Below are 13,577 nucleotides of genomic sequence, written 5' to 3'. Positions count from 1 at the left end.
GCAGGGCTGCAAGGAGAAAGCCACTGCTCTTCAAAAAGAACATTAATGCTCGTCTGCAGTTTGCTAAAGATCATGTGGAAAAGCCAGAAGGCTATTGGAAAAATGTTTTGTGGACGGATGAGACCAAAATAGAACTTTGTGGTTTAAATGAGAAGTGTTATGTTTGGAGAAAGGAAAACACTGCATTCCAGCATAAGAACCTTATCCCATCTGTGAAACATGGTGGTGGTAGTATCATGGTTTGGGCCCGTTTTGCTGCATCTGGACCAGGATGGCTTGCCATCATTGATGGAACAATTAATTCTGAATTTTACCAGCGAATTCTAAAGGAAAATGTCAGGACATCTGTCCATCAACTGAATCTCAAGAGAAGGTGGGTCATGCAGCAAGACAACGACCCTAAGCACACAAGTCGTTCTACCAAAGAAAGAATAAAGTTAATGTTTTGGAATGGCCAAGTCAAAGTCCTGACCTTAATCCAATCGAAATGTTGTGGAAGGACCTGAAGCGAGCAGTTCATGTGAGGAAACCCACCAACATCCCAGAGTTGAAGCTGTTCTGTATGGAGGAATGGGCTAAAATTCCTCCAGGACTGATCAACAGTTCGCGGAAACGTTTAGTTGCAGTTATTGCTGCACAAGGGGGTCACACCAGATACTGAAAGGAAAAGTTCACATACTTTTGCCACTCACAGATATGTAATATTGGATAATTTTCCTCAATAAATACAACCCCGATTCCAAAAAAGTTGGGACAAAGTACAAATTGTAAATAAAAACAGAATGCAATGATGTGGAAGTTTCAAAATTCCGTATTTTATTCAGAATAGAACATAGATTACATATCAAATGTTTAAACTGAGAAAATGTATCATTTAAAGAGAAAAATTAGGTGATTTTAAATTTCATGACAACACATTTCAAAAAAGTTGGGACAAGGCCATGTTTACCACTGTGAGACATCCCCTTTTCTCTTTACAACGGTCTGTAAACGTCTGGGGACTGAGGAGACAAGTTGCTCAAGTTTAAGGATAGGAATGTTAACCCATTCTTGTCTAATGTAGGATTCTAGTTGCTCAACTGTCTTAGGTCTTTTTTGTCGTATCTTCCGTTTTATGATGCGCCAAATGTTTTCTATGGGTGAAAGATCTGGACTGCAGGCTGGCCAGTTCAGTACCCGGACCCTTCTTCTACGCAGCCATGATGCTGTAATTGATGCAGTATGTGGTTTGGCATTGTCATGTTGGAAAATGCAAGGTCTTCCCTGAAAGAGACGTCGTCTGGATGGGAGCATATGTTGCTCTAGAACCTGGATATACCTTTCAGCATTGATGGCATCTTTCCAAATGTGTAAGCTGCCCATGCCACATGCACTAATGCAACTCCATACCATCAGAGATGCAGGCTTCTGAACTGAGCGCTGATAACGACTTGGGTCGTCCTTTTCCTCTTTAGTCCGAATGACACGGCGTCCCTGATTTCCATAAAGAACTTCAAATTTTGATTCGTCTGACCACAGAACAGTTTTCCACTTTGCCACAGTCCATTTTAAATGAGGCTTGGCCCAGAGAAGACGTCTGCGCTTCTGGATCATGTTTAGATACGGCTTCTTCTTTGAACTATAGAGTTTTAGCTGGCAACGGTGAATTGTGTTCACAGATAATGTTCTCTGGAAATATTCCTGAGCCCATTTTGTGATTTCCAATACAGAAGCATGCCTGTATGTGATGCAGTGCCGTCTAAGGGCCCGAAGATCACGGGCACCCAGTATGGTTTTCCGGCCTTGACCCTTACGCACAGAGATTCTTCCAGATTCTCTGAATCTTTTGATGATATTATGCACTGTAGATGATGATGATGATGTGTTCAAACTCTGCAATTTACACTGTTGAACTCCTTTCTGATATTGCTCCACTATTTGTCGGTGCAGAATTAGGGGGATTGGTGATCCTCTTCCCATCTTTACTTCTGAGAGCCGCTGCCACTCCAAGATGCTCTTTTTATACCCAGTCATGTTAATGACCTATTGCCAATTGACCTAATGAGTTGCAATTTGGTCCTCCAGCTCCTCCTTTTTTGTACCTTTAACTTTTCCAGCCTCTTATTGCCCCTGTCCCAACTTTTTTGAGATGTGTTGCTGTCATGAAATTTCAAATGAGCCAATATTTGGCATGAAATTTCAAAATGTCTCACTTTCGACATTTGATATGTTGTCTATGTTCTATTGTGAATACAATATCAGTTTTTGAGATTTGTAAATTGCATTCTGTTTTTATTTACAATTTGTACTTTGTCCCAACTTTTTTGGAATCGGGGTTGTAAATGACCAAGTATAATATTTATCTCATCTGTATAACTGGGTTCTCTTTATCTACTTTTAGGACTTGTGTGAAAATCTGATGATCATATTTATGCAGAAATATAGAAAACTCTAAAGGGTTCACAAACTTTCAAGCACCACTATAAACATTCAGTGTCAAATAATAATTAAAAAAAATTATATTTCCTTTGTGTTTTGGACAATAACCAAAACATAATAGCTGTACTTTAAATGTGAATTAATTATTTCTAGCAGGACATTTCAACAGACCAGAGCATATTCAAATCTGGATATTTAAACAAATCTGGCCTGAGTTTCCCAAAAGCATTGTAGCACAGAGATCACTGTTAAATGGTAGAGTGAGCAGCGCAATGAATGCTCTCTCTCTCTCCTAGTTAAGATACTCTTAGCGTTAAGAAGCAGCTTTTAGGAACCTACCCCGATTGGGAAATTTTGCTCCATTAATTTACTTAATATGCATCCATCCATTTATTTTCTGGGGTAGAGTAGTGGTTAGCACTGTCGACTCAGAGCAAGAAGGTTCTGGGCTCCAGCCCAATGACCGACGGGGGCCTTTCTGTTGGAGTTTGCATGTTCTTCCTGTGTCTCTGTGGGTTTCCCCCACAGTCCAAAGACATGCGGTTAGGTTAACTGGCTATTCGAAATTGCCCATAGTTGTGAACGATTGACAGGAGAAAACCTCTATAATAATCCAGTAGAAGGCAACGGGAAACCATTATTATCATTCTTCCCTAGTAACTGGACCTGCCATCAGGCAGAACACTAAAGAAGATGATCCATTTTCTTTGCTGCTTATCTGTCAAGGTCATGGGGGAGCTGGAATCAATCCCAGCTGACTTTGGGTGAGAGGTGGGGTACACCCTGGACAGGTCGCCAATCTATCACAGGCCTGACGCACATGAACAACCATTCACACTCTCATTCACATGTATGGACAATTTAAAGTAGCCAGTTGACCTAATCTGCATGTGTTTGGACTGTGAAGCACCTGGAAAAAACCCATGCAGGCCAAGGAGAACATGGAAACTTGACACTGAAAGACCCCCAGTCAGCTGTAACTCCCCCCTCTCTCAAGTACTCTGCAAAAGTCTTTAGCACACTTTTTTTTCATACAAACTTTATCAATTTCTACTTTGACTTCTACATTATCGAGTCAGTACAAAAACATTTTAGAGTTCCAAATGTTCGTTTTCCAGCACAAAATTAAATGTTACAGGAAAAAAAAAGTTTGTATCTGAGCAGCATATTACATAAGAGAGCACTTTTCAGATTAAAAAAAGAAAACGTAATGAAGGCTGCTGGGTTTTGGAGCAAAATTCAGAAGTGTGACAGTCAAAGTGTCCAGAAGAACTGTGGCTGGTTCTGTAAGATGCTCAGTAAAACCTACAGCTCATTTCCTTATCAAACTGCACTCACTGTACCTCAGACTACTAATTTTTTTTAAAGCAAAGGGTCGTCTCACACCAAATATTGATTTTGTTTCATTTATTATGGCTTATTGCTGTTTATAGTGGGGTTTTTTTTTAATGTTGAAACGTTTCGTTTCATTATTTTTAAGCCAATTTTGGTCTACAGCATTTCTTTACATGTGCCCAAGACTTTTGCACAGTACACTATCTACCTATCTATGGTTAGTCAAAATTATGCTAACACTGATGGATTATTTTTATTCTTCTTCTTATTCTTTAAATGGCACTGCTGCTTGCTGGTTTTTGTGTTGAACACGATGGCCAACAGGTTGAGACCGTCTTGTAAATCATCTTGCACATATGATTTTTGTTTTGTGAATAAGTGGCTTCCACCATTTAAGTGGTAACATCATTTTGACCAACCCTATATATGTGTGTGTGTGTGTGTGTGTATATATATATATATATATATATATATATATATATATATATATATATATAATATGTGCGTATGTGTGTGTATGTATGTATGTGTGTGTGTGTGTGTGTGTATATATATATATATATATATATATATATATACACACACACACTACCGTTCAAAAGTTTGGGGTCACCCAGACAATTTAGTGTTTTCCATGAAAAGTCACACTTTTATTTACCACCATAAGTTGTAAAATGAATAGAAAATATAGTCAAGACATTTTTCTGGCCATTTTGAGCATTTAATCGACCCCACAAATGTGATGCTCCAGAAACTCAATCTGCTCAAAGGAAGGTCAGTTTTATAGCTTCTCTAAAGAGCTCAACTGTTTTCAGCTGTGCTAACATGATTGTACAAGGGTTTTCTAATCATCCATTAGCCTTCTGAGGCAATGAGCAAACACATTGTACCATTAGAACACTGGAGTGAGAGTTGCTGGAAATGGGCCTCTATACACCTATGGAGATATTGCACCAAAAACCAGACATTTGCAGCTAGAATAGTCATTTACCACATTAGCAATGTATAGAGTGTATTTCTGATTAGTTTAAAGTGATCTTCATTGAAAAGAACAGTGCTTTTCTTTCAAAAATAAGGACATTTCAAAGTGACCCCAAACTTTTGAACGGTAGTGTGTGGGGTGTGTGTGTATGTGTATATATATATATATATATATATATATATATATATATATATATATATATATTTGTGTGTGTGTGTGTCAAATTTTTAACTTTTTCACTACAATAATTTAGTAATTGTAATCATGTATAAAATGAATACAGCACCTACCTTTTGACTGTTCAGATATTTGGTTTGAATTCTAAGGTAGATTCAAAAAATCACAAACACTTTTTATTCTGTAACTGACATCAGACGTCAGTACTGAGCTTAGTCACTAGATGGAGACCTCTATACATGTGTGATGTGTTACTCAGCAGGGTTTCCAACACCAGGCTTTCTGGCTCTACACCAAACCTCTGCCCTTTGTTCCATTATTTAAACAAACAAATTTATCGTAGTGCAGTAAATCAGTTTGCAGTAAAGATCCATTCACTCTTTAATTCCAGACAGGTGACTCTGTTCTTAGAACATACGACACACCTTTGATTGTCTAAGTAAGATAAGCGTGAACATCAGCACTGACTCTGAATGGACCAGCCTTCTGCTGCAGTTTTCAGTGTCTTGGTTTTGTGGTAACATAATGTGCCCTTTGTACTAACTGATTTCTTGATTCTGCTCTTTGTGGTGTGGGTAAACAGGATGCTCACGGGCTCCGATTGCAGCTTATCTTCAGGTATTTGCACTCAGGAAGTCTTGGTGTTCATCTGACTCGCAGGATCTCCTTAACTATAACTGAAACCTGCTTCTGAAAACACCAACCAAACCTTGGTTGGTGTTTATGAACATTGAAAATACTGTGGCGGTGACGAGGAAGTTCTGTTAGCCTATTCTGTTTTTACTGTTCTGTCCCAGCATGCTTTGCATGACGCACTTAAGCAGATTTTGTCTCCAAATTTGTTCTGTTTAGAGGTAATTGTTTATGCATTAAGTGGCACTGTGGCACAGCGGGTAGTGTTCCTGCCTTACAGCTCAATACTCCCTGAGCTTTTGGGTTGCTGTCTGTGTGGAGTTACTTGTCTTTGTGGGTTTCCTCTGGGTTCTCTGGTTTCTTCCCACATCCCAGTATGTAGATTGGCTGTGCTAAATTTCCCCTAGGTGTGAATGAGTGCGTTTCATCCAGAGTGAATTCCCACCTCACACCCAGTGTTACGGCTTCACCACAACCCTGATGAATGAATGACTGTTCATGCATTATCGTGCAGTGCATGGTTTGAGATTAATGTGCTGTATTTGCCAAATATTGTGATTTACCCTTTTATGCTGGGATTAGATTACATGAATTCAGCTTGATTTTGACACGATTTTGTCAGTCAACAAATTTCCAGCATTGAGCCTGAATATGAACGTCGGGAATAACGAATGAGCCTTGTAGCGTGACATAATCAAAGAACACCAATGTGGGGTCTGAGATGCCACATGACCCCCAGATATATTTTTTATACTGTATTTTCTCATCTAGTTTGACAAAAGGATGTAAACGATGATTGGGTGAGGTCAAATTTGTAGTGTTGCCAGTCTTGGCAACATAGGGGAAACCATGGGGAGGGGGCACCATGGCCTAATGGTTAGAGAAGCAGCTTTGCGACCAAAAGGTTGCTGGTTTGATTCCCTGGACCAGCAGGAACGGCTGAAGTGCCCTTAAGCAAGGCACCTAACCCCCAGCTGCTCCGGATAATGGTGTCTGCTAAATGCCATGTCTTCCAGAATTTATGGCACTATGATTGGTGTCCATCATGAAAGACAAACACCATTTTGCCTACTTTCCAAATCTTGGCGACCTGGTTAAGCTGTGTACACCGTATGTACGGTACACGTGTGTAATGGTTCGAGAAGCAGCTTTGGGACCAAAAGGTTGCTGGTTTGATTCCCTGGACCAGCAGGAACGGCTGAAGTGCCCTTGAGCAAGGCACCTAACCCCCAACTGCTCCGGATAACTGCGTCTGCTAAATGCCATGTCTTCCAGAAAGACAAAAACACCATTTTGCCTACTTTCCAAATCTTGGCGACTTGGTTAAGCTGTGTACACGTGTGTAATGGTTGGAGAAGCAGCCTTGCGACCAAAAGGTTGCTGGTTTGATTCCCTGGACCAGCAGGAACGGCTGAAGTGCCCCTGAGCAAGGCACCTAACCCCCAACTGCTCCGGATAACGGCGTCTGCTAAATGCCATGACTTCCAACCAAGACATGGCAAGAATTTATGGCACTATGATTGATGTCCATCAATGAACGACAAAAACACCATTTTGCCTACTTTCCAAATCTTGTCGGCCTGGTTAAGCTGTGTACACGTGTGTTGACATGAAAGGAAAGTTACTGCCAAAATAAACCACAAGCTTCTCTATCTCTGCCTCAGGTTTTATGTAGAAGAAGTGTTCAGTGGAAGCACACACCATAGCCTTATTTCCTCATTTCTATCCCCCTCAGGACGCAATAAGCTTTAGCATTTGGAAGTTTTGATCAGGTTTTCAGCTGTGGATGTTCTTTTCTTTATTTTTTCAATCCAGGTTTTGAGGAAAGAAACGGTTCCTCGAAGGTTCCACACATGGTTAGTGGCTTTAGCTTTTGACTTGGGAACTTCTGAAAGGAAACATTCAGTTGATAGGATTCCCCTGAAGGGAAAGACCAGGGGGAGCAGATATGGCACTTTCTTCTCTAGTGTAGTCATAAGGGGAGGAAGAAAGCAGAGCCAGCCTGAGAGTCTGAGCGGTGGTGGTGCTGTAGGTTGATAGAGAGAGTCGTGGTGAGAGTGAACATGAGACGGGGCTGAAGGAGCAGACGGTTTGGTCTCTTCAGAGACTGATTTACTCCTCAGTGTGGGGCTCTGCAGCTCCAGTTCCTCACTTGTTTCTCTTGAAGAAGACGCGCTTCACCTTCAGGAAACTCCTCACCGGCGTGGCTTGTTTTTTTTTTTAAAGCATTATTATTTTATAACAACAACAACAAAAGAGTGGAAATATGCTGTAGAGAAACCCGTTTGAACTTTAGGAGAAGTTTATTTTGGTGAATACCCAGGTTTAAAACGGTAAAGCTTGCCGGTGGAATGGACTAGAAAAACAAACAAAAACACACAAACAGCCTCGATATATTGACACACCGCTCGGTCTGGCAGCAGCAGGGAGTCCGCCAGGGTGGCACCGGGCTTTTGGTGAGGGTTTTCTCGGGGGAACATGGAGGAGCACAGCGCTCGGGAAAACAGCGAGCAGCCGGGTAAAGACACCGAGCGCCAGCTTCGCCTGCGGCTGTGTGTCCTCAACGAGCTGCTCAACACCGAGCGAGACTATGTGCGCATTCTGTCCTTTCTGCAGTCGGTGAGTTTCCTCCTGCTGGGGTTCTTATTCACCTCCATACCCGCTGTTCTTATTCACCTCCATACCTGCTGTTCTTATTCACCTCCATACCTGCTGTTCTTATTCACCTCCATACCTGCTGTTCTTATTCACCTCCATACCTGCTGTCCTTATTCACCTCCATACCCGCTGTTCTTATTTACCTCCATACCTGCTGTTCTTATTTACCTCCATACCTGCTGTTCTTATTCACCTCCATACCTGCTGTTCTTATTCACCTCCATACCTGCTGTTCTTATTCACCTCCATACCTGCTGTTCTTATTTACCTCTATACCTGCTGTTCTTATTCACCTCCATACCCGCTGTTCTTATTCACTTCCATTCCTGCTGTTCTTATTCACCTCCATACCTGCTGTTCTTATTCACCTCCATTCCCGCTGTTCTTATTCACCTCCATACCCGCTGTTCTTATTCACCTCCATACCCGCTGTTCTTATTCACCTCCATACCTGCTGGGGTTCTTATTCACCTCCATACCTGCTGTTCTTATTTACCTCCATTCCCGCTGGTCTTATTCACCTCCATACCTGCTGTTCTTATTCACCTCCATACCTGCTGTTCTTATTCACCTCCATACCTGCTGTTCTTATTCACCTCCATTCCTGCTGTTCTTATTCACCTCCATACCCGCTGTTCTTATTCACTTCCATTCCTGCTGTTCTTATTCACCTCCATACCTGCTGTTCTTATTCACCTCCATACCCGCTGTTCTTATTCACCTCCATACCCGCTGTTCTTATTCACCTCCATACCTGCTGGGGTTCTTATTCACCTCCATACCTGCTGGGGTTCTTATTCACCTCCATACCTGCTGGGGTTCTTATTCACCTCCATACCTGCTGGGGTTCTTATTCACCTCCATACCTGCTGGGGTTCTTATTCACCTCCATACCTGCTGGGGTTCTTATTCACCTCCATTCCCGCTGTTCTTATTCACCTCCATACCCGCTGTTCTTATTCACCTCCATACCCGCTGTTCTTATTCACCTCCATACCCGCTGCTCTTATTCACCTCCATACCCGCTGTTCTTATTCACCTCCATACCTGCTGTTCTTATTCACCTCCATACCTGCTGTTCTTATTCACCTCCATTCCTGCTGTTCTTATTCACCTCCATACCCGCTGTTCTTATTCACCTCCATTCCTGCTGTTCTTATTCACCTCCATACCCGCTGTTCTTATTCACCTCCATACCCGCTGTTCTTATTCACCTCCATACCCGCTGTTCTTATTCACCTCCATACCCGCTGCTCTTATTCACCTCCATACCCGCTGCTCTTATTCACCTCCATACCTGCTGTTCTTATTCACCTCCATACCTGCTGTTCTTATTCACCTCCATACCTGCTGTTCTTATTCACCTCCATACCTGCTGTTCTTATTCACCTCCATACCCGCTGTTCTTATTCACCTCCATACCTGCTGTTCTTATTCACCTCCATACCTGCTGTTCTTATTCACCTCCATTCCTGCTGTTCTTATTCACCTCCATACCCGCTGTTCTTATTCACCTCCATTCCTGCTGTTCTTATTCACCTCCATACCCGCTGTTCTTATTCACCTCCATACCCGCTGCTCTTATTCACCTCCATTCCTGCTGTTCTTATTCACCTCCATACCTGCTGTTCTTATTCACCTCCATACCTGCTGTTCTTATTCACCTCCATACCTGCTGTTCTTATTCACCTCCATTCCTGCTGTTCTTATTCACCTCCATACCCGCTGTTCTTATTCACTTCCATTCCTGCTGTTCTTATTCACCTCCATACCTGCTGTTCTTATTCACCTCCATTCCCGCTGTTCTTATTCACCTCCATACCCGCTGTTCTTATTCACCTCCATACCCGCTGTTCTTATTCACCTCCATACCTGCTGGGGTTCTTATTCACCTCCATACCTGCTGGGGTTCTTATTCACCTCCATACCTGCTGGGGTTCTTATTCACCTCCATACCTGCTGGGGTTCTTATTCACCTCCATACCTGCTGGGGTTCTTATTCACCTCCATACCTGCTGGGGTTCTTATTCACCTCCATACCTGCTGGGGTTCTTATTCACCTCCATTCCCGCTGTTCTTATTCACCTCCATACCCGCTGTTCTTATTCACCTCCATACCCGCTGTTCTTATTCACCTCCATACCCGCTGTTCTTATTCACCTCCATACCCGCTGTTCTTATTCACCTCCATTCCTGCTGTTCTTATTCACCTCCATACCTGCTGGGGTTCTTATTCACCTCCATACCTGCTGGGGTTCTTATTCACCTCCATACCTGCTGGGGTTCTTATTCACCTCCATACCCGCTGTTCTTGTTCACCTCCATACCCGCTGTTCTTGTTCACCTCCATACCCGCTGTTCTTGTTCACCTCCATACCCGCTGTTCTTGTTCACCTCCATACCCGCTGTTCTTGTTCACCTCCATACCCGCTGTTCTTGTTCACCTCCATACCCGCTGTTCTTGTTCACCTCCATACCTGCTGTTCTTGTTCACCTCCATACCTGCTGTTCTTGTTCACCTCCATACCTGCTGTTCTTATTCACCTCCATACCCGCTGTTCTTATTCACCTCCATACCCGCTGTTCTTATTCACCTCCATACCCGCTGTTCTTATTCACCTCCATACCCGCTGTTCTTATTCACCTCCATACCTGCTGTTCTTATTCACCTCCATACCTGCTGTTCTTATTCACCTCCATTCCTGCTGTTCTTATTCACCTCCATTCCTGCTGTTCTTATTCACCTCCATACCCGCTGTTCTTATTCACCTCCATTCCCGCTGGTCTTATTCACCTCCATTCCCGCTGGTCTTATTCACCTCCATTCCCGCTGGTCTTATTCACCTCCATACCCGCTGGTCTTATTCACCTCCATACCCGCTGGTCTTATTCACCTCCATACCCGCTGGTCTTATTCACCTCCATACCCGCTGGTCTTATTCACCTCCATTCCTGCTGTTCTTATTCACCTCCATACCTGCTGTTCTTATTCACCTCCATTCCTGCTGTTCTTATTCACCTCCATTCCTGCTGTTCTTATTCACCTCCATTCCTGCTGTTCTTATTCACCTCCATTCCTGCTGTTCTTATTCACCTCCATACCCGCTGTTCTTATTCACCTCCATACCCGCTGTTCTTATTCACCTCCATACCCGCTGTTCTTATTCACCTCCATACCCGCTGTTCTTATTCACCTCCATACCCGCTGTTCTTATTCACCTCCATTCCCGCTGTTCTTATTCACCTCCATACCTGCTGGGGTTCTTATTCACCTCCATACCTGCTGGGGTTCTTATTCACCTCCATACCTGCTGGGGTTCTTATTCACCTCCATACCCGCTGTTCTTGTTCACCTCCATACCCGCTGTTCTTGTTCACCTCCATACCCGCTGTTCTTGTTCACCTCCATACCCGCTGTTCTTGTTCACCTCCATACCCGCTGTTCTTGTTCACCTCCATACCCGCTGTTCTTGTTCACCTCCATACCCGCTGTTCTTGTTCACCTCCATACCCGCTGTTCTTGTTCACCTCCATACCTGCTGTTCTTGTTCACCTCCATACCTGCTGTTCTTATTCACCTCCATACCCGCTGTTCTTATTCACCTCCATACCCGCTGTTCTTATTCACCTCCATACCCGCTGTTCTTATTCACCTCCATACCCGCTGTTCTTATTCACCTCCATACCTGCTGTTCTTATTCACCTCCATACCTGCTGTTCTTATTCACCTCCATTCCTGCTGTTCTTATTCACCTCCATTCCTGCTGTTCTTATTCACCTCCATACCCGCTGTTCTTATTCACCTCCATTCCCGCTGGTCTTATTCACCTCCATTCCCGCTGGTCTTATTCACCTCCATTCCCGCTGGTCTTATTCACCTCCATACCCGCTGGTCTTATTCACCTCCATACCCGCTGGTCTTATTCACCTCCATACCCGCTGGTCTTATTCACCTCCATACCCGCTGGTCTTATTCACCTCCATTCCTGCTGTTCTTATTCACCTCCATACCTGCTGTTCTTATTCACCTCCATTCCTGCTGTTCTTATTCACCTCCATTCCTGCTGTTCTTATTCACCTCCATTCCTGCTGTTCTTATTCACCTCCATTCCTGCTGTTCTTATTCACCTCCATACCCGCTGTTCTTATTCACCTCCATACCCGCTGTTCTTATTCACCTCCATACCCGCTGTTCTTATTCACCTCCATACCCGCTGTTCTTATTCACCTCCATACCCGCTGTTCTTATTCACCTCCATTCCCGCTGTTCTTATTCACCTCCATACCCGCTGTTCTTATTCACCTCCATACCTGCTGGGGTTCTTATTCACCTCCATACCTGCTGGGGTTCTTATTCACCTCCATACCTGCTGGGGTTCTTATTCACCTCCATACCTGCTGGGGTTCTTATTCACCTCCATACCTGCTGGGGTTCTTATTCACCTCCATACCTGCTGGGGTTCTTATTCACCTCCATACCTGCTGGGGTTCTTATTCACCTCCATACCTGCTGGGGTTCTTATTCACCTCCATACCTGCTGGGGTTCTTATTCACCTCCATACCTGCTGGGGTTCTTATTCACCTCCATACCTGCTGGGGTTCTTATTCACCTCCATACCTGCTGGGGTTCTTATTCACCTCCATACCTGCTGGGGTTCTTATTCACCTCCATACCTGCTGGGGTTCTTATTCACCTCCATACCTGCTGGGGTTCTTATTCACCTCCATACCTGCTGGGGTTCTTATTCACCTCCATACCCGCTGTTCTTGTTCACCTCCATACCCGCTGTTCTTGTTCACCTCCATACCCGCTGTTCTTGTTCACCTCCATACCCGCTGTTCTTGTTCACCTCCATACCCGCTGTTCTTGTTCACCTCCATACCCGCTGTTCTTGTTCACCTCCATACCCGCTGTTCTTGTTCACCTCCATACCTGCTGGGGTTCTTGTTCACCTCCATACCTGCTGGGGTTCTTGTTCACCTCCATACCTGCTGGGGTTCTTGTTCATCTCCATACCTGCTGGGGTTCTTGTTCACCTCCATACCTGCTGGGGTTCTTGTTCACCTCCATACCTGCTGGGGTTCTTGTTCACCTCCATACCTGCTGGGGTTCTTGTTCACCTCCGTACCTGCTGGGGTTCTTGTTCACCTCCGTACCTGCTGGGGTTCTTGTTCACCTCCGTACCTGCTGGGGTTCTTGTTCACCTCCGTTCCTGCTGTTCTTGTTCACCTCCGTTCCTGCTGTTCTTGTTCACCTCCGTTCCAGCTGTTCTTGTTCACCTCCGTTCCAGCTGTTCTTATTCACCTCCGTTCCAGCTGTTCTTATTCACCTCCGTTCCAGCTGTTCTTATTCACCTCCGTTCCAGCTGTTCT

At 43.9% G+C, this 13,577-nt stretch overlaps 1 protein-coding gene across 1 annotated transcript in view; it reads left to right on the top strand.

Annotated features, from left to right (window-relative positions):
* The first annotated feature begins 7,268 nt into the window (after window positions 1–7,268).
* The window catches only part of prex1 (phosphatidylinositol-3,4,5-trisphosphate-dependent Rac exchange factor 1), a 196,807-nt gene continuing 190,498 nt past the window's right edge, over window positions 7,269–13,577 (top strand). Inside the window, exon 1 of the mRNA XM_060932042.1 lies at window positions 7,269–8,164. Coding sequence (XP_060788025.1) covers window positions 8,024–8,164 — 141 coding nt within the window. The 5' untranslated portion in view covers window positions 7,269–8,023. The remainder of the gene's footprint in view (window positions 8,165–13,577) is intronic.

This window comes from Neoarius graeffei, chromosome 10, assembly GCF_027579695.1.
Source record: "Neoarius graeffei isolate fNeoGra1 chromosome 10, fNeoGra1.pri, whole genome shotgun sequence".
Classification (NCBI taxonomy): domain Eukaryota; kingdom Metazoa; phylum Chordata; class Actinopteri; order Siluriformes; family Ariidae; genus Neoarius; species Neoarius graeffei.
Note: the sequence above shows the minus strand (reverse complement) of the source record. Positions and strands in the feature narration are given on the sequence as shown.